This window comes from Scardinius erythrophthalmus (genome assembly GCF_964197995.2).
Source record: "Scardinius erythrophthalmus genome assembly, chromosome: 16".
In the NCBI taxonomy this organism is placed as follows: domain Eukaryota; kingdom Metazoa; phylum Chordata; class Actinopteri; order Cypriniformes; family Leuciscidae; genus Scardinius; species Scardinius erythrophthalmus.
In genome coordinates this window covers 22,067,961-22,090,775 of record NC_138236.1, presented here as the reverse complement: position 1 = coordinate 22,090,775, position 22,815 = coordinate 22,067,961, and the positions used below count along the sequence as shown (strand labels likewise).

The window sequence follows — 22,815 nt, the reverse complement described above, 5'->3', positions numbered from 1 at the left end:
ATGATACTCAAAACTGTCCTGTTACTATAGTTAACATTACATTAACAGCAAAGTTATGTGAAACATAGCAAAACCAATGTTTCTCAATATTACTAAGCGGCCTTCCCGTATAGTTTATTCCAGCGCTGGAAAGTTTTTCTAATATTAACGCGGGTCCTAAAGCTCTTGTCTGATCATAACCCTTCTTTTCCCAGTGATTTCTCTGTTGTAATGTCTCTCAGCCATCTTGCTTTCTACAGTCTTTCTTCAAATCTCCTTCTCACTCACTCTCTCTCCTCCCCCAACATGAGTGTATACGCCCCCTACTGATTGGCTACAAGTGTGTTGTGGTTCTCGTACCAATACACTTTTAACAGCGTTTCTCAGAAATCACTTTCTGCACCTTTAATAATCACATGTTTCTCAACCATTACAGACATTTGAGAAAACAGAGGTGATTTACTGCATTCATGGCGGCCATAGCAACTGTCCCCAACTACACCCCATCGGTATGGGTACGGTTATGCCATGCCATTCCTCGCCTGGACTTGACCCTGCAGACCCGAGACAGCGTGTTCACTCCAGACAGCTGGGAGTACCAGCAGGTAACCCTCTCTCTCTATCAAGCACACTCAATTCTCCTCTGCCCTTTCCTTATTTCTCACTCTCAGAAACAATTTTCACATCTGACAGCTGGCGGTAGGCTTGTAGAGACACACATATATTTTTGTCTCGCTCTTTATTTTCTCTCCTTTGTTTGCATCCTGTCATTTTGTCTAAGTTATATCACATATCTGCAATATGTAAGGAATAACTGACGATGGATGGGCCGTTGAATTATTCGAATAATAATGCATACCTGAGGTGGTAATGCATTATTTTTCAATAATTCAACGGCCCGGAGTCAATTATTCCGCTTACACTATGGTAACCGCACCTCAAAACATTGTTCAAATGATGTATTTCAAGACATTTGTCAGGTCTTTGTCCTTAAAATGCTCTTGTGTGTGGGACTAATTTTCTTTTAATTGCTAATTCCAAAACGTCATTTTAGAGCTAGTGACGGAGGCTTGAGCCATTGATAGCAGGATAATGCAGTTATTAATGCAGTTAATAACATATATATATATATATATATATATATATATATATAGAGAGAGAGAGAGAGAGAGAGAGAGAGAGAGAGAGAGAGAGAGAGAGAGAGAGAGAGAGAGAGAGAGAGATTGGTGCGTCTCTCAACAGTGTTCGGCAACAGCGTCTCTCTACAAATAGGGAAACTGTAAGTTTATCTACCTCGCTAGTGAGAAATTCATGTAGCTTTTAAGTTGTCAAACTATCTTAATGATAAAATCATCAGAGCAGCGCTGACAACACGTTTCTGTGCGGGTGTGTGTCCATACTCTATGTGTGTGCGTTTGAGTGGGAGAGAGAGCTGGAGAAAGTAGCCTATGTAGCCTATGTGCTTTCCGTACATAATAAAACGTAATTTTGTGGCAAAAAACATGGACATAATTTGTCATTTTTATCCTATTGTTTACTATATTTATTCGCTTGGTCAGTGTCATTGTGGGTTTTGGTTCTTTTGCTGTTGTAGGCTGTAAGGACTTTTAAAATACCTGTCTGGAACTACTTTAGCCGTGCTTTTCCTTGAAAATAATTGCAGAAATGTCTTTGTTCTTGCTGTCAGAAATATTTACACATTGACTCGCATGACATACTCTCTCGCCGGCACTCTTACACTCTAACACACTCTCAGAGAGATTAAACTGGAGTGTCATAGTCAAAACCATTAAAAGCACTTTTCTGTCTGCAGTTTAAAGATGAATTCAAAATTGTATCTCAAATTGTCAGTCGCTAAAGAACCATAGATTTGCATTATCAGAGACTAAAAGCATGATGGACTATCATCTTATCATTAAGATAGTTTCCACATCACTTACATTTTGATAAAAGATATGACTATATATGTCCGACACATTAGAAAAGGAACCATGAAGCAGTGACTGTGGCTTAAATGAGGATGTGTACATTCCATTTTGGTTGAGAAAATATTAAATATGTAAAATATGAATAAATATGTAGCTTTTTTTATGTACCATTATTTTTGGTTCTCAAATTTGAATCCAAGTCCGTGATTCAACCATTTCAGACAGGCTCTTAGTCTATGGAAGTACTTTCTCAATAACATGCATACGTGTGGTGGTGACAAGTAACCTTATGATTGAGTCACTGATTCATTTATTCAACAGATTCATTCAACCACACCGATTAATGCCAGAACAAAACATGTGACAGTCTATATGAATGATTCATTGAATAATTCACTTAACCGAATTATTCAGCCTTCAGGAATGAAACACAACTAGTGGTGTGTTGTGCTGTGGCTTCGTTTGGAGCTTTTCTTTGTTGACAGAGCAAAAAGCATAGAAAGTAAATGGCAATATTGTGCCTACAAGTTACTAATTATTAATATCTTGTTTATTGAACTCTTGTATAAAAGCCGCCTCCTTGTTGCTTTAGTAACTTCTCAAAAACATTCTAAACTATCGCTGTTAGTTCTAACGTGACATGTGAACTTACAGGCAGTGGCACACTATGTAAGATTTTTTGGATCAAAATATCCAAAAACCACTAGAACAATGTTATATATTTTGTTGATTTGTGTACTTATATTATCCCAAATGTTTTTAAGAATGTTTAAATTCAGAGAAATAAGCAGTTTTAACCAGGACATGGACCGTGTCGGTGCGTCACCTATCAATGATATCATACCCGCATAACCCTCGTTTTATTTTGTAGAAACCACAGAAACACCAAAGACGCTTTAATATATTATGTGTTTTATTAGACAGGTGAGGAACTGTTTGGATACATTGGATACAGAAAACTAATCATTGTTATACAGCAGCTCAACGCAGTTAGTCTTTTTGTTTAAATCTCATTTTCTTGATTTACCGCGCGTATATTTACCATGCCTAATATCGATTTGTCAAGTGTCTCGTATAGTAGCCACCGAGCGAACACACAGAGTAGCATTATAAAAACTTTCATCACACTCAAATGTTTATAATATGATAAAACAGCGCTGCGTTACCCCACATACGCATGACCGGAAGAAGCGGAAGCGGTCTACGGCGTAATAAAATCTGCACTGCTCTCGAGCTGTGTGTCGTGCTTGTCCCTCTTTAGCAATCGCTCCAGCGGCCTCGTTCCGCACCAACGGCTTTCGTAACGTTAATAAATCTTTAATACATTACCGGTCATCCATGAAAACGAGTCCCGTCGTATTCTCCACAAGTTGTCGAGGTGAAGACAACAACTCTCATGATTCCGCGAAATCAAGGCGTCATCAAGCTACGCCTTTTTTTTAAATAAACGACCTCTAGTGGCGAAAAATTACATAGTGTGCATTTAACTAGCAATTATAAGTTTTAGACAAATCTGAGACACATTTTAATAGCCTATATATATATATATATATATATCTGCATTAAGAGATTAAATAGAAACAAAAATGATGCATGCTGTTTGATGCTTTTGCTTCAGTGTGTAATCTTTTCTGTTAAAATTATACTTTCTCCTCTCCTGATCTAAGTATTCAGATTTGCAAAGACAGTTATAAGTACGTCACACTGAAATTGTAGGTCGACTGCCCACAAAAAGTGCAAACGCTTGTTGATTATAAGTAAAATATTAGTAATTTACAAATCGATTACATAATTTGCAGTGCTTTATGGTAGCGGGCGATCAATGCAGTCACCCATTTGTTTGTTGCAATTCTATGATTGGTGGATATTTCTCTGCAGCATCATGGGTAAGGTATTTCTTCACCAGGAATTCCAGTGTGAAACAATAAGTTAAAATAATACGAACCAATGACTCTTAACAGTAGAATATATCATTGATAAACAGCCTCAGAGTTAATGGTTGATCTGTCTTTTCAGGCTAGTGGTGACATTATCGATGCAGAAACTAAACAGCTACAGTGAGATTGCTCTTAGGAAAAGAAATAGCTTCACCACAAATGGATAAAGGTGGAAGAGACAAAGCCAGATTATGCTTGATGCCTGAATGGATTTACAGGATAAGATGCAGATGATAAGAGACAGATGTGCTTGAAAATAACGGACAGTGAGAGAGCAAGAGAGATGGTTGAGAGGAGAAATGAAAGAGCGAAATACTTTTGGGGAATAGTGGGAATTGCGAAGAGAGGAGAAATCAACGAAGAGGAGAGAGAGCAGGAGATAAAAAAACAAGAGAGAGAATCAGAGGGAAAAGCAGTGAATGTATTTAAGTAGGTCACAGATTATTAATAGAGATCCAGTGGCGTGGATAAAAAAAAAGAAAGGGGGAGAATAGTAAGGGATGAGTGAGCGGAAGCATGGAGAGAAACCATGGGGAAAGGAGAAAAGGGGATCATGGGGAGAACGTGAGGAAGATGGATTGGGACCAGATTGCAGATGTATAGTATATGTAACCTGAATGGACAATGTGTGTATGAATCTGACTGACTTTAATTATACCTCCTCTTTCTCTCTCTTTGAGTGGAGCATCCATGCTGTATTAGCCAATAAGATTAAAGAGACATCCTCCATTTTATGTCACTGGTTTCAATATAGTACATGCATGTGCTTTAAAGGTATGCAGCTATTAGGGGTGGTTAATCTGTCTGATTTCCCGATTCGATTCGATTACGATTATTGAAGTCCCGATTCGATTACAGTCGATTTTCGATTATTAACGATTTTCGATTAGCGATTATTGATTTTCCAGTTCACAACAGTAAACAAAAATACACTAAGTGATTGCAGTATTAAAAAAAGTCAGCTGCTGAATTACTTAACTCTTTTATTGAGTAACAACTCAAAGCACTTTCTGTGTCGTGTAGTTATAACTTCAGAATTATTTGTATGTAGCTTATGTTCTGTAGAACACAGAAATGAATACATCACATTGTGTTGTGACTCATCAAGTTGAACCAAACTAGCTTTTAATACAATGTTGGTATGAGCCACCACAGTATTTTACAAATATAAAAAATAACACAAAGTGAAAATAAAGTGGCATTTTGGCGTTAATATTGAAACGACAGTTACCATGGTGAATACACAATACTAACAAGAACTGTTAATGAAACATGGAAACTGCTCCTGGTGAATAGAATGAAAATCATGCCTGCATGCAAATCCTTCTCAGCTAACACACGACGTACCAGTAACGTGATTTATTGGTATTTTACTTTTATTTCATGACTTACTAATTTACAACGTAACAACGTTGCATGCTCGTAGTTTCCTTTGCACTTTGCACTATACAGTGAAGCGATACACGGCGCGCCCCTCCGCATTTGCGAGTGCAATTGAAGAGTGTGCGCTACGAGTACAGTATAACGGCTGACAGGACAGGAACGTCCGTTTTTCTGAGGTGAAATACTTTTTATTTCAGCGTACACATACGTCACTGCCTGGTAGTTCCTATACTGTGCTGGGTTTTCTGAAGTAGTTGTGATTCGCCTCTCATAACATAACATGCTCTAAATGCACGCAGAGTGGATTTTTTTTATTTTTTTTTTTTTTTATAAAAAATCGATTTTTGAAAATTTGATAATCGATTCATACTCGTCCATAACATACTCGCGATTAATCAATAATCGATTTTTTTCACCACCCCTAGCAGCTATGCAGTATGTAGGCCTATATTCTGCTTTTTTTACACTGAAAACAATTTGATGTTTTCACCAAAGTAAGATTTACTTTTGATTTAAACAATTCCTACTCAGAAATTGCTAGTAAATTTCACAAATAATTCCGATGAAAAAAGTCAAATAACACATTGTTTTAAACATGACATTTTGAAGTGGAAAGACTGAAATAGTATTTTCTTGTAAAACGTAAAACGTATTTTTTACACTGTAACTTTATTTTAAAATCTTGATTAATTTTTTGACAAGTCTTAAATGAGTTTAATGATGATCAGATTCAAGACTTGATTCACAATCTACTGCTCTTTGTTTCTTAGACCAAAGACATCATTTAAAAAAACTGATGTCATGCGCTAAACCAGCTAGTATTTAGTAAATGAATACGTAAGAAGTATTTTCTTCCTACTCTTTTTTCCATCTTCTCTTTTCACAGACTCTCCTGGTCCTCTCCAGCTTCTCCGCCATTGCTCTCGTCCTCTCGTTGCTTGTCGTTCTCTCCTTCCTCATCCACTACTGCTGCTGCCATCGTGGTGAGGGGGGCAGGGATGCAGAGGAAGAGGAGGAAGACGATGATGCCAGCGGTGTCCATGGATACAGTGGCAAAAAAGGGCGGGGCATTTGCTGTGTCACATGGGTATCAGTTGCAGCCGTCACATTGTGTTGGTAATACCAGTTAATGACAGTAATTTTAATATGCCAGTGATTAGGCTACTGTCTTTTGAGGATATTTTTTAAATTCAAAAGTCATAATTCAAAATTTGAAGTTCTATTTTATATTTTGCCCTTGTGGCACCATAATCATGCAATACAAAAAATTATATAAATCTATATTGTTTGCGTAAAAGTGCGGTTACACTAGACTTTAGAGACACATGCAAATATGGAGAATGGAAACACAAGCACATACAAAGTTACATTTTTCTCGCGTAGCAGAATACCAGAGGAAAGTTTGGTGGACTGCAATATTTGTTCCATACCCGAAATTTTGATTTATTAAGTCTATAAAGTCCGCTAATATATATATATATATATATATATATATATATATATATATATATATATATATATATATATATATATATATATATATATGCTCCTCCAGAATTTCTGTGTGTATTTTGTTATATTTTTGATGCGCAACAACAGGACTTTGATGACATCATCTGTGTCTTGTTTATGACTACTTCAGCGATCAAGCAATTTGCATCATTTAAAAATTAGATGACATTTAGCACCTGACATCATCTATTCAGTCCCTGTGGGAAAGTACTGATGAGTGAAAAAGAGAAATGTTCCCCACTGTATTTAACTCGCGCCATGTTGTGCTTTCACACATCAGAGTGCAGAAACAGTAAACTGTTCAGGGCTTCTATTATTAGCAACTGCCTTTATCTGTATAAGCGAAATAGTATTCCCTCCCCCATTTCTAGACTTGCATTAGATAAAGATATCATGATTTCTTCTAAGCTCATTCATATGCACAATTGCAAAGGATGGTTGGTTTCCTTCAATTATACAGAAACATCCCATTTAACATATTTATGAATATGAAACCCAATGGTTTTTCAAGCCTCGTTGATCTGAACCATCAGCATGATGTATTAATGCTGTTTATGTCACATGCTTGTAAAATGCTTGTGTAAATTATCATTGTTTTTGTAAGAGTTGGTTTGGGTTGCTCTGTGCGTGATTTCATGATGCAAACGTTCTGATGTGGCACGTGTTCCACCCCCATGACATCACCCCCTTCCCATCCATGTTGACCTCTTTTTCTGAGGGATTCAAAAGCTACATGCTGATTTACAGCGAGGACTGCATATAGGCATACAAACACCTTTACTGCTCGCATCGCAATATTAATTATAGTTTAAAACACATAAACACACTCTTTTGCTTTCTTTGGCTTAATCTGGGTCAAACAGCGAGAGATTGGGCTGTGCTATTTTTGGCAGGTTGGAAAGGATTGGACAAGCATCTGGTCTAAGCATTAATCTGAATATTTGAATGTGAAATAGATATGTAAATGAGTGGATTTTCAGTGTTGATGGTTTAGATTCCAGTACTCTTTTAGTTTGTTTGCATGAAAACCATTTAATATGTTCACTATCATTCAAATGTTTTTTTTTGTTTTTTTGTTTTTTTGAATTGGCAAGGATGTATTAATTTTATCTTATGTATTTAATTAAATCTATAAGATTTCATACTCAAATAACTTTTTAACTTTCTTGAAATGTATCAAAAATATATTTAAAAAAGCATTTTAGAATGATTTCTGAAGGATCATGTAACACTGAAGACTGGAGTAAAAGCTGCTGAAAATTTTCAATTCTACTTCTTACTTCTAATCCTACTTCTTTCAAAAACATTTAAAAATCATACCAACCCCATATTTTTGCAGGGTAGTGTATACGTGTAACTAGATTAAACATGTCTCATTTGGTTTTCTCTTTCTCACTTTCATTTCTCAATTTATGCTGTCTTTCCTCCCTCTCATTTTCTCCTTCTTTGTCTCCTCTCCTTGTTTCCTTGTTCATATTTCTGCTTTTTGTAGTGTTGCCATAGGCATTGGTTTCTACGGCAACAGTGAGGCGAACGATGGGATGTATCAGTTGACCTCATCCTTGCTCACTGCCAATTACACGCTGGCTTCCATCGATCTTCTGGTGAGAACAGAAATGCACACACACACACTCATACATACACAAAAGCTTATTCCATCCATCTCCTTTTGAAGCGCCAGGGGACCCAAAGAAATACAGGATGTTCAGCAAACACACTCCATGATTTTATTACACTGTGATTGCCGAACAGGGGAATTCAGATGAGTCTTATCTGTTTTGAATGTGTGTGTGTGTGTGAGAGAGAGGGAGAGAGTGTTTGAATGCATTTGTGTGAGATAAAATCCTCTCCGGGTATTGATTTGGCTGGTTGCTCAAATGGTCAATCGATGAATGTGTGTCAATCTGATTAATGACCTATTTTACTTCTACTGTACTTTTAAAAGACCCTCTCCATTCATTCCCACTTTTTCCACTCCATTCCATTGTCCTCTATATTCCACACATCTATTCCTCTACTCTTTTCTTGGTAACACTTTACAATAAGGTTCCATTTGTTAACTACATAAACAAAAACACTTGTAAAGCATTTAGTAATCTTAGTTAATGTTAATTTCAACATTTACTATACATCATTAAAATCAAATGTTGTGATAATATGGGCCTAAGCTTACATGAACTAACAATGAACAGTTAATAACATTAAAGGCCCAAGGAAATCGAATTTGATTTTGAATTTGAATTTTATAATGGAATATTGCAATATTTATTATAAATTCATGTGCCGTCGTAATCTTTAATCAAAAAAACTTCCCCTCCCTCTTGCAGCGACATCTCTTCTCTTCTCTGATGACGTCACTCACATGACATCACAGCAACAGAAAACCACAACAGTCCAACGATCCAATCAAATCCCGACGAACAAAATCAAGTCCCGCCCTATATTTTTTCTTGTTCGAAAAGCCGGTTTACTTGTACATGCGTCACAATAGACTATCACAACTTTTGTTTCTTGCCGACTTCAACAAAGGTTAATAAATACTGTAACTGTATTGCTCATTGTTAAAGTGATAGTTCACCCAAAAATTAAAATTCTGTCATTATTATTGCTCACCTCCATATTGTATTCCAAACCCGTAAGCCTTTTGTTCATCTTTGGAACACAAATTAAGGTATTTTTAATCAAATCTGAGCGATTTCTGTCCCTCCATTGACAGCTACGCTACTACCACTGTAATGCTTCAAAAAGTTCATAAAGAGATTGTAAAACTAATCCATATGAATTGAGCGGTTTAGTCCACATTTTCTGAAGAGACGCAATCGCTTTATATGATGAACAGATTGAATTTAGGATTTTATTCACATTTAAATATTCATGAACTCACACATCAGTTGTGATAAACGGAAGCTCAAGCATGTTCGCTTGACGTGCAAGAATACAATGAGGTTCATTCTCGTGTTACTCAGAACGTTTGAGCTTCCGCAGCAACCAATGAGGTTTGTTTTCGCGCTTCAAGCAGGTTTGGTTGAACCTCTGTTTATATTCGCTGATCAATGTTTATATGTGAAAAAAGGCCTAAATTGAATCTTTTCATCATATAAAGCAATTGACTCTTCAGAAAATTTTGAATTAACCGCTAATCCAATTCATATGGATTATTTTTTTACGACCACTTTATAAACTATTTGAAGTATCAAAATGGTAGTTGCATTGCTGTCAATGGAAGGACAGTAAGCTCTCGGATTTCATCAAAAAGATCTTCATTTGTGTTCCGAAGATGAATGAAAGTCATATGATGACTAAACCTTTAATGTTAGTTAATGCATGAACTAATGTCATCTAATGGGACCTTATTGTAAAGTGTTACCCTTTCTTTTGTATTTAAGCTAGTATGTTCATAAATCAGATCTGGGTACAAATGCATTGGGTTCATGCCATTCAAAGTGAAATATTTCATTATAATCCTCTCCTCTTGAATGTCCAGGTTTCAGACACCGTGGCCGGGCTGCAGCAGTCTGTCTCAGGACCCTTGACCTCTTTGGAGGATGTGTTTGGAGGACATAAGCCGGCGCTCGTGCCCACACGCTCCTGCAGGCGTCTTTCAGAGCGGGTCGTGTCTATCCTCTCCAACCTGACTCTGGGAAGAGGTCTGATTCCCATCGGAGATGGATTTTACAGGGCGAATGGAAGCGAAAGCATAGTAGGAGCACTTACCCCAGCCCCACCTTCTGTAGCCACCACTCTCAGTCCATCCGCCAACAGCATTCCTGCGCCCTTCTCCCCAGGCTGGGCAGCCAACACCCTCATGGTGAATGAAGACTATAGGTGAGGAGATGTCAAAAGCAGATTTGCCCAGATTTGTGTGTTCAGTGTTGATAGATGTTGATCTTTAGTTGATAAAAATGTATCGTAAAACAATATGCTCAAAAGGGCCATATTCTATGCCTTGAAGAATTTTATTCTTAGTCAAGATTTTTGAAGCTTAAACTGTCACGGTCCATATAAGTTATTTATTGTAAGAGCAAAGAAAATCTTTTTTGTCCATAATACAATCCTTTGAAACTGATTAAAATATTGAAATGTAAGAATGATACTCTGGCCCGTGCTGTTCAAAAGTTTGGGCTCAGTAAGTGTTTTTGAAAGAAGTCTCACCAAGGTTGCATTTATTTGATCAAAATACAGTAAAAACAGTAATAATGTGAGATATTATTAATGTTTATTAATTATTAATGTTTTCTATTTTCTTGTAAAATGTAATTTATTCCTGTGAAGCTCAAAAAACAGTAATATTGTGAAATATTCTTACAATCTCAGTTTTTTATATAATAATATATTATAAAATGTCAGTTATTTCTGTGAATTTTCATCATCTTTACACCAGTTTTCAGTGTCACGTGATCCTTCAGAAATCATTCTAATATGATGATTTGCTGTTCAAGAAACATTTCTTATCATTATCAATGTTGAAAACAGCCAGATATTTTTGTGAAAACCATAGAGTTCAAAGTTCAAATGAACAGGATTTATTTGAAACATAAATATGTTTTTTAACATCATAAATGTATTTCCTGTCACTTTTGGTCAGTTTAATATGGAAGCTTGTTTCCGCCACTGAATAAAACATTTTAAAAGATAATTGCGACTTTTTATCTCACAATTGCGAGTTTACATCTCGCAATTCTGACTTTATTAATAAAGTCAGAATTGCGAGATATAAAGTCAGAATTGCGTGTTTTAAAGTCGCAATTGCGTGTTATAAAGTCAGAATTCTGAGATATAAAGTCAGAATTGCGTGTTATAAAGTCAGAATTCTGACTTTTTTTCTCGCAATTGCGACTTTATATCACGCAATTCTGACTTTATATCTCAGCATTCTGACTTTATATCTCAGAATTCTGACTTTATATCACGCAATTGGGAGATATAAAGTCAGAATTGCATGATATAAAGTCGCAATTGCGTGTTATAAAGTCAGAATTCTGAGATATAAAGTCAGAATTGCGTGTTATAAAGTCAGAATTCTGACTTTTTTTCTCGCAATTGCGACTTTATATCACGCAATTCTGACTTTATATCTCAGAATTCTGACTTTATATCTCAGAATTCTGACTTTATATCACGCAATTGGGAGATATAAAGTCAGAATTGCATGATATAAAGTCGCAATTGCGTGTTATAAAGTCAGAATTGTGAGATGTAAACTATTCTGAGGTAAAAAAAAAAAAAAAGTCCGTCTTTTTTTCCCCCCTTAGAATTGGACTTTATATCTCACAATTCTGAGAAAATATGTCAGAATTGCGAGATATAAACTCGCAATTATGTGTTATAAAGTCAGAATTGCGTGATATAAAGTCAGAATTCTGAGATATAAAGTCAGAATTGCGTGATATAAAGTCGCAATTGCGAGAAAAAAAGTCAGAATTCTGACTTTATAAGACGCAATTACGACTTTATATCTCGCAATTCTGACTTTATATCTCAGAATTCTGACTTTATATCACGCAATTCTGACTTTATATCTCAGAATTCTGACTTTATTTCACGCAATTCTGACTTTATATCTCGCAATTCTGAGAAATAAAGTCAGAATTGCGAGATGTAAACTCGCAATTGTGAGATAAAAAGTCGCAATTATCTTTTTTTTTATTTATTTTGTGGCGGAAACAAGCTTCCATAGTTTAATGCATCCTTGCTAAAAAAAATAAAAAAAATAAATAACTTTCTGACTCCAAACTTTGAAACAGGATGTATGTGTGTGTGTGTGTGTGTGTGTATATATATACACACAGGTGTTGCTAAAATGTGGTGTAGGTTTTGAGATTTCACTGTCTGAAAAGCACTGTATTGAAGATGTTCTGAAAATGTCTGTTCTGTGTTTGTTGTTTAGGTGGCTCTCGTACGTGCTGCTTCTTTTACTGGATCTGGTGGTGTGTTTCTTTATTCTTCTGGGTTTAGCCAAACAGGCCCGCTGGCTACTTATTCTGTGAGTTACACTCATTTCTGAACTGCTTTAAGTGAGTGTCTGGTAGATTTGATATGCACACAGCATTCCTGCATAATGTAAAAAGAACATAAACATTCATAGTAATGTTTTATTAATGTTTCTGAATATGCTAAGATAGAAAATGCGTACAGAAAAAGGGTAGTTTTATTTTTATGTACTGACACCCACTCAGTCACAGAGAGGCAGATGGTAAAAATGTGTGTGTGTGTGTGTGTGTGTGCGTGCATTTGCAGGATGACAGTGCTGGCCTGGTTGGCTCTGTTTCTGAGTTGGGGTTCTCTCGGCCTGGAGACGGCCACAGTGGTGGTGAGTATTCAAGCAACGTCTAGCCCGAAAGAAAAACAACAGCTCTCCGCAAGCGGACATCCAGCACAGAATACCGCCATCTGTGTGTGAATGAGTGTGTGTCAGCTCACTTTGCAGAGGCATTTGTGTCCAGCCAAAGCTCTGTGAATGTGACTTTAAGTTTTCAAAGGTCACACCAGCCAAGATGCAGTCACTTATTGTCTGCTTATGAAAGAGGAAGAGAGGAATAGAGTGTGTTTGTGCGTGTTTTATAATGAAAACGGTTTTCCACTCTGGGAACTCAGCAGTCATGGCACAATCCCAAAAAGGGAGGAAAATAGGGCAGAGATTAAAGCTTCAATGTGTGTGAATCTGAGTGTCTGTGTTTCTTTGTAAAAAAAAAAAAAGGAAACATGGATGCTGTGTTGAAGATGAGCATAAGAGATCTTAAAAGCAATAGGAAAAGAAAAAGAAGCGAGTGAGTGTGCTGAGAGGAATACAGCAGTAATGGTCAGCTGGACTTCAAAAATATATGAAAATATAAATGTAAAATTACAAATGTAAATACTCTGTTCAAAACGGTAAGTAAGGGAAGTTTGAGGAAGAAATTTATAATTTTATTCAGCAAAAAGGCAATATGTTACAAAATATTTCTATTTTCACAAAAATATTAACTTTGATAATAAGAAATGTTTCTTGAGCCCCAAATCAGACAATTAGAATGATTTCTGAAGGATCATAGGACATTGAAGACTGGAGGAATGATGTTGACAATTCAGCTTTGATCACAGGAATAAATTACATTTTTAAATATAAATTATAATATAAAATATAGAGTTATTTTAAATTGTAAAAAAACCCCACATTATTATTATTATTATTATTATTATTATTATATAAATGCAGCTTGGTGAGCTGCAAAGTTCACCAAGCTTAGATATTTGAAGGGTAGTGTATATATGAAGGATAAATATTATGGGTCACCAGTAAGAACCTCAACCAAAATCTTTAATGGCCATACCGATGATGTGAAAGAAAGAAAGAAAGAAAGAAAGAAAGAAAGAAAGAAAGAAAGAAAGAAAGAAAGAAAGAAAGAAAGAAAGAAAGAAAGAAAGAAAGAAAGAAAGAAAGAAAGAAAGAAAGAAAGAAAGAAAGAAAGTGACAGGACGAGATGGCATTTGCTGGCCTTCAAAACAAGAGTTTCATTGTCCAGTTCAAGCCAACGGGAACAATCGCCTAGTGCTTCCCCTTTATAATATATACACACACACATTCTCAGTTTTCCTGTCCTCTCTCCAGCGCTCACTCTCTCTCTTTCTCCTGACCCTCTTTAGTCCTCTTGTGAATCTCTTGGTAATATGAGTGCTATTCACTTTGATTAATTAAAGTGTTTGTTAAAGAGACAGACAGTGCAGAGTGGACAAGAGGAAAGATCTGAAAACTGGTTGAGGGATGAGAAAAAAAGATGAGGATTTAGGGGCAGTTTGCATATGTGTCAGTGAATACTGTAGATCAATAGCAGTCTGAGCAGTGGGACGAGTGAGACTGAGGGAAGTATGTCACTTGGTCACTGTGCCACACTGTTAACATCTCTCTTCTGTATTTGCTTTTGCTCAATTCCCTTTCTTGCTCTTTTTTTATCCCTCTCTCTCTCTTTCTCTCTCAGGCCCTGAGTGATTTTTGCTTTGACCCAAACACATTTGTGCTTAACTCCACTCACTTCAACTCTAGGACAAGCACAGGTGCTGTAAAGCTCTTTCATACGCAATTGCTCTGTTTCAAATTTTATTGAGTTGCCTACATGGGCAGCATTGTAGGGCATCAGTTACAGTCCCAACGTGAAGGCTGTTCAAAAAGGCACAATCTGTGTCATTAGCAAATTTTCAACTGAATTATGGCTTATGAATTAAGGTCCAAATTCTGTAGGTTGACGTGACAAATCCTTGTGACCAACTTGAACCCATTGCAAAATCTGTGTGGAAAAATGGTTCACCTTCATGAAAAAATCTTGATCCTGTGGATTCCTAATGAAATCCTAATGGAATGACTGGATTCGTTAAAGCTGTGTAATTTTTCAAGTTGATTATTTGCAAAAAACACTTTGTTCTTTCAAAATGATATGTACTCATTAATGTGTAATTACTTCTACCAGCGAATCAAGTATTCTCGTAAGCGTAGAATCTGCCATTTAGAATACAAACGAGCGAGTCGTTCGAATGGCAGCAGCCATGTTGAGCCTCCATCTTGAAAATACGTTAGCCAAAGAGGGACATACCTGGAAATTCAAGCTTCGCCTTTCGCGTTTTTACACTCAGTGGCGCCGTGACGAATGCGAGGGGGAGATTACTCGCGACTGCCAGCAGATTTGAATTAATACGGCCACCGTAGGAGTTAAAACGCCCTCGGAATGGGAGGGGCTAGAAAGTAATATTCAGTTGGTAGTCATAAACAATTTCACCGCTAGATGGGAGAAAATCCTACACAGTGTAGCTTTAAATGTAAACATATTTTTAGCTGCCTACTAAAATATCTGTCAAGCGTGTCTGTCTAGTTAACATTGAAAATGCAGAAAAGTGGAATGCAAAATTGTGAAAATTCATCAAACAACAGTAAATGTAAACTCTGCTTGCTAAAATATCTCTGTCAAGCGTGTCCGTCTAGTTCATGTTGACCAAGCGGCAACCATCCGGTCTTTTTCTTGAATTAAAATGCAATTCATCGATTGGCCTCTAGAGACAGGCTCCAAAAGAGAGTCAATCCCGTATACCCCCCATGTTAAAATGCCCAACTTTGCAGCAGAAAAAAAATATGTTTACAGCCTGGTACAAAAAGTGGTTTTGTCTATATAGCTAATTTTGCCCTTCATGACAACTGTGAAGGGGGTGAATTTTTTTATAACTCATTCGTTTAAATTATATTAAGCCTTAAAGTTCTGCATAATTAAGGGCGTGGCCACTTGAGTGACAGGTGGATTGCCACTGATAGCCGTTTATCTGCTGTCTGTTAGCTGTCACGTCACCTCAGCTAATCCCGCCTCTTTGGCCATTTTCGGTTATCCGGGAGTGACGCGCATTGACGCAGCCAAGATGGCGATGGCCGGCTCCGCCCACTTTGGGCTTCAAAAATGCTCTTCAGAAGCCTATGGGTAACGTCACGGATACTACGTCCATATTTTTTTACAGTCCATGATGTTGTCATAGAAAACAATGGAAAAGCAGCACAGTGGAATGCAAAAATGTATGCAGCTGCATATGTAGGCAGAGAGGCAACTCACTAAGTTTTGGAACAGAGCTACCTGTCCATCTGCCCTCATCTCTGACGCACACACAGTCTTACCCACGCCTTGTATCTTTTTTATTTTCCTCGCTCTCTCTTTTCTCTAAATAGAAATCCTGGATTATTACCTAACCTGCAGCAGGAAAATGAGCAGCCCTTTTCAACAGGTGCGCAATCTTGTTACATGGCAGTGATGTCATAGAGGTTACTAAAGCAGCAAAAAATAGAAAGTTGATGATATCACGAGGCAGAATTCCCCAAGTATAAAGAATTATAATGATGTCACAAAGCACAGATTAAGATTAAAAAGCAATGCCATTTATGTCACGGTGGGGATGAACAGAATAAAGAGGATTATGACATTGTAATCAAAATTTTGTAATCAAGACCTAGACTGACAGTGTATTTAGAGGGACTGATGAATGAAGAAAGGAATTTGATGTCATAAATGAAATTATAAGGACAGTGAAATAACAATATTGATGTGAAAACGAAAGGCCAGTTTCAAACTGACTGTGTAATAGAACTGCTGCTCTAGTGAAAAGAAAATGATTTCTGAGTTACTGTATTGAATATTTCCTTTAATATAGTCCATAAATGATACAATTGTTTTTTAGCCATTGGACATTATTATATTGCTTCATAAATCCATTTGAGTAGGTTCTCTCTCATAAAGAGGCTGAAATGCATGTGTGTGAATCATGCCTTAAGACCAGAATATGCATTAAAAATGCAGTTACAGGTTTTAGCCTGTGAAATTCTGTTAAATCAGTGAAATTTTGTTTGTTGAACGGGCATAAGATACTGACCCAGTCCCAGAGAGCGCTTTCCAGCATCCACTCTCACCTTTCCAGTCTGGAGAGAGACGCCCTCCCACGGTTCCCAAAGGCAGAGGTATGTTAACACTGCTGGAAAGATCAATAGCAGCCGCACAGTTAAGTGGATCACAACACACTGCTTAGCTTCGGTGTTATTTTCCCTTGTAGAAGTCACTCAGGGAGGTACAGCAGATCCTCAACACCACTGAGGGAAACTTCCACCAGCTGGTGGCACTTCTCAACTGTCGAGGGCTGAACAAGGTAAACATGGCATCCTGTTTTCACCTCAGCCTGACTGCAAGTGAGAAACTAAAACTATACTTTTTTTATATTAAAACAAACTGTCTCAATCTCCTCCCTGTTTTCATGTCGCTCTCTCAGGATTATGTTGACTCTCTGAAAGGCCTGTGTTATGATGGGATGGAGGGCTTGCTCTATCTTTCCCTGTACTCGTTTCTCTCCGCTTTGGCGTTCACAGCTATTCTTTGCTCCCTCCCTGGAGCCTGGAGGAGTTTCCACAGGTTAGGTGAACTTCATCGCTCCACCCCGTCTATCATCTCATCTGCTGTTATTTTCAGAAATGGCATTTCCGATTATATTATATATAAGTTAAGATGGATGAGCTACATAAAACAAGCAATGTTGCACTTGAAGTAAATATTAGTTTATACAGCCTATATCATATGGTGATATATATATTTACATTTTGTAATTGTTATTAATGTGATTATAGACGTTATTTCTAGAAAGCGTGTAATAAATCAAGAAACAGAAAACTGCTTAAAATGCTTCTATTTTGCATTTTTCTTAAAATTTCATAACATATATGTTATAACATATCAAAGTCAAATGTTTACATAAAAAAATTACATTCATTTCCCAGTATCTTGTATATAATGAAGCTTGTTTCTGCCACTGAGTAAAAAATAAAAAAGGTAATTGCAATTTTTCTTACTTTTTTCCTTGGAATTGCGAGAAAAAAAGTCAGAATTCACAATGAATTACTTCTTTTTTATATATATATTCAGTGGCGAAAACAAGCTTCCATTGGTATATCCACCTTTTGCTTTAATTCAGGGATTCCCAAACAAATTTTTTTAAAGCCAAATATTTACATGGGATGAGATTTAAGTTAATATTTCAATAATTTACACATTTGCATGTTCATGGTTCTCTTATGTCCGTTAAAGGTCACATGACTAGTGTGGTTTTTTTTTTAAATAAAAATTATTTATTTACTTTAATTTTACATTTACATGATTTAATTAATTATTTGCTTCATCAACTCACAAACCCCAGTTTGGAAAACCCTGTGCCCGAGCTAATTTTGATCATTACGTTTCTTTGTTTTACATTTTTCAAAAACATTATTTGTAATTGCAGTTTTAATTAGATTAGATTGAATACCAGATTTTCATAGACTTTTTGCAGCCCACTGTGTTCATGAATGCAGAAGGTGCTTGATGAGAATGAAAAAGCAAATTTTTTATATAGAAAAAAGGAATGCATAGGAATGCATAGTCTATGTCGATGTACTATGTGTAATGTGAATATCAGATTAATGCTCGCAGGAACCTGAAATCTCCAGATTTTTTATGCAAAACAAATTACACGATTCCATCATCCTCAACTACAAATGCAGCCGAACGTTAATGGAGGTCCAGTATGGTTTGACTTAAATGGGCCTGTGGTAACAGAATAAACACTGACAACTGCTCTTATCAGCAATGCACAGATGAGAGAAATAAGATCTCAACTTAAGGGCATTAGAGCTTAAATGCACTTCACTCCTTTTATCTGGATATGGTATGGTATTAATGTCGCTATTACCATTAGTTCAGAAAGCCCAGTCACTTACTATTGATTCAGCCTGACTTGGTACACTCCCTCGAAGTGCCTGATGTTGGAAAATCAAATTGTTTAAAGTAACAGAGGTGACTGCAGTTCTTAATTGCAGTAAAATTGTGTTCAGAGCACAAACTCCATTTGCACAGACAGTAGATGGCAGATGCATAGATTACTGAAATGGCGAAGAGGAGCGGGACAGATTAAAGGATTACCTTCTAGTCTGGGATTATTTTATTTCATGACAATATCAACATGTATGTAGTTAAGAGAGATTTTTCAGTAAATGTGTTTAAAGCCTTTGTTTTTTAAAAATGCATACGTAACAGAAAGCACAAAAAGCATATACTTATTTCATGACGTTTTTTTCCCCACTTTTTTTCTATGTTTCCATAATTCATACTGGGTGGCATAGTGATTCAGAGGAATACGAGGACTCCGACAGCGAAAGCGAGGACCCCTTCACTTCTCATCAGGCACGTAGACCGACGGCCACGGGCTCCCAGCGAGGGGCCTTGCCCCCCTTCTATAGTTACCAGGGGGCCGGCTGGACTCCCCCCTTTTCTAGCGCGCCTCCGTTACCGTGAGTAACACATGCACAGACACACAGACAGACAGACAGAATGACCCTACCCATAAACCAACACAAGGTTGTGTACATCACTCACACATAGCTCAACAGCAGAACCTCAATTGTTCTCCTTAATTATTTTACTTAAGTATCTGGAGTACTAGGAGTGCCACTCACAAATTAAATGAAGGAATCAAATGTCAATTTACTAATTAAAAGTAAAAATGCTAATAAATAGTTTTCAATTTATATATAAAATGTAGTTAAATGTAACAATAAAACAATAAAATTAATAACTTTTCATACTGACAATTAAATGGACATATTTTAAAACTATGTAATTAATTTAAGTTTGAAATGTTAGCTAAATGTAATGAAATAAAATAATACTTCAATAGCTTGCAATTAGAAAAAACATTGGCCAATTACATTTTCTAAATGCTTTTCTTTATCCATTTTTCAAAGTTTAAAACATAATAATTTTTTTGCGATTTGTCACTACACTACCATTGTATTATATTCAGCTAGGATGCAATAGATTGATTAAAAAAAATTAGAAAAGAAATGTATAATGTAAATTATAAATGTTTTTAGATTTCTATTTCATATAAACACTTTTCTTTTGTTCTGTTCCATTCATCAAAGTCGTGAAAAAACTCCTGGCCTCCACAAACATTTCAACATTGATAGTAATAAGAAATGTTTCTTGAGAACTAAATCAGCATATAATCATTTCTGAATGACAATTAATCTCTATTAGGACGATTTTAAGTGCCCTTGTCAGACAGGGGGCTCGTTCGGCACTATTGGTGTGAAAGTACGCAAAAGTGACACAAAAGTAATGCAAAAGCAACACAACACATTATTTTCCATAAAAAGTAACTAAGTAGGGAGTAATGATCATGATCATGTGATGCTGAAGACTGGAGTAATGATGCTGAAAATTCAGTTTTGCATCACAGGAATAAATTACATTTGAAAATGTATTAAAATAAAAAACACTTAATTTAAATTATAGTAATATTTCACAATGTTACTGTTTTTTATTGTATTATTGATTAGACTTGGTAAGCATAACAGACTTACTGATCCCAAACTTTCGAATGGTGCATTTTTAAACCTGAATTAAATAAACACTTATTAGTCCATTTTGTACATTTTTATTTTTGAATTCTTAAATTGATTATTTTTAAGTGGCACTTCTAGTCTTCCATATTTGTATAGGTATTAGAAACTCACATATTCTAGTTCCTTGCTTTAGCAGCTATGCATCTAGGTTGTGTATGAATGAGCTTTGCACTACAAAATATACACAGGCATACATGCATACAAATATAGAAAGTGTTATGCAGGCAGACAAACACATAAAGCTCCAGTCACACACAGACAGGTAGACAGGTAGGTGTTAGATGGAGCGCACAGACAGACAGACAAACACAAACACATGCACACACACACAGACAGACACACAGACAGGTGTATATGTCACAGTCCAGCCAAAAAAACAGACATGAGTCCAGAGGTCTGTCTGTCTGTGTGTCTGTCTATCGGTCTGTCCGTCATTGCAAGACAGACTTAGATCCACCAATCAGAGACGATCCACAATATAGGTAAAGTCCCGCCCCCTCTGATATTTCTGTCCGCTGTCAAAAATCATGCTGTCCAAAATACATCGCTCTTTTCAAATCTATGGCAATCTGCCTTGCAGTTTCTCTCTCCCTGCTTTATTACATCCCCTGTTTCTCTCTCTTTCAATGATTCTGTTTGTAAAGATCATGTGCTATTTTCATAACATTAGATCTGACGCGAACACTTTTTCTCACTTCATTCACATTTCCATATGCTTTAAAATGAAATAAATCCAAATTCTATATGCTAAATTTATATTTACATATATTTCACATTCACGTCTCCTTTTAAATATCTTTCTCTGTCCTCTTAGATTCTAAAGGTTCTTAAAAGTGAAAATGTCACATCTCTCTAACTCTCTTCCACCTTTTCTCTTCCTGTTTCCACCCTGGATCCTGGCTCTCGTCCTTCCCTGCTCTGTGTCCTGTACTGTGGCATGTCATTCTTCCGTCTCTTTGCTGTCCGCTTCCTTTCCTCTCCATTGTCCTTTACCTTGTTCCTCTCTGCACCTCTCTCTTTCTCTATGCAGGACTCCAAACGTTTCCTCCAATGGCAACCCTGGTTATGAGAACCTGCCTTTGAGTGACAGGCAGTCCCCACCCCCCTCTGTGAGTTCCCTTGTCTTTGTGACATCTCTGCAATCTGTGGCATTCTCATGATTCTCATGACGGACAGATCAGACCGAATGACCACTCGCTAAGCCCCGCCTCAAAACGTTACTGACCAATCGCCATCTGTCCATATTATCAGACAAGCTTTTGCTCTTTTTTAATATAATCCTATAAAAGTCCTGCGTGTTTTGTGGAACATGTACACTACCGTTCAGAAGTTTGGGGTTGGTAAGATATTTTAATGTTTTTGAAAGAAGTCTCTTACGCTCACCAAAGCTGCATTTTATTTAATCAACAATACAGTAAAAACTGTAATAATGTAAAATATATTATATTTATTATATAAAATATACTGTATATATTCACATAATAAAGTGTCATTAATTCCTGTGATGCAAAGCTGAATTTTCAGCATCATTACTCCAGTCTTCAGCGTCACATGATCCTTCAGAAATGATAATTTTCACAAAAGTTTATGGCCCCCAGAATATTTTGTTGTATGAATATTGAAAATGCAATACATCAAAAGAAAGAACAGACCCTTTGCTTTAAAAAAAAAAAAAACTGTTTTATTCTAGCCGGAAATTTCCGTCAATGGCGGGGAGAGAGTTAATAATCTTACGGACCCCAAACTTTTGAACAGTAAAGTGTTTCTGAACAGTATTGTTTAAACATAATCTAATAGTTTACAGAAAAACATTTGCATTGTCATACAGAAATCATTTCCGGTTCAGTTTTAAAGCACATTTTAGTAAACAAAAATGTGCTGTTTATAGAAGCTTGGCTGAGTCTGCAACATTGTGAAAAAAATGTGAATATATAGAATATTAATGAATTAATATTTACTTTTCTTTCCTTTCTTTGTGCTCCTCTCTTGTGGATCTGGCTCCTCTTCCGAATACTTCCATGCGGTTCTCTGAAAGTACAGTACTCTCCCAGCATGCTGACCGGCTACGGCGCCAGTCAATCACACCCCAACCCCGCCCATTCAAGAAACCTGTACTCGCACTAATTATTTTTCTGTATAGTAGAAAAAG

General features: G+C 36.5%; 1 protein-coding gene across 1 annotated transcript; it reads left to right on the top strand.

Moving 5' to 3' along the window:
• Positions 1–449: 449 nt before the first annotated feature.
• Positions 450–22,790, top strand: ttyh1 (tweety family member 1; the record flags this gene model as incomplete). The annotated part of the gene is made up of 14 exons (XM_081388400.1): positions 450–584; positions 6,114–6,343; positions 8,232–8,343; positions 10,224–10,564; positions 12,627–12,722; positions 12,977–13,049; positions 14,695–14,770; positions 16,416–16,471; positions 17,106–17,198; positions 17,291–17,383; positions 17,504–17,643; positions 19,383–19,550; positions 21,697–21,775; positions 22,707–22,790. The coding sequence occupies 14 exons, from the start codon at positions 450–452 to the stop codon at positions 22,788–22,790; spliced, it is 1,776 nt and encodes a 591-aa protein (XP_081244526.1).
• Between the last annotated feature and the right edge of the window lie 25 nt (positions 22,791–22,815).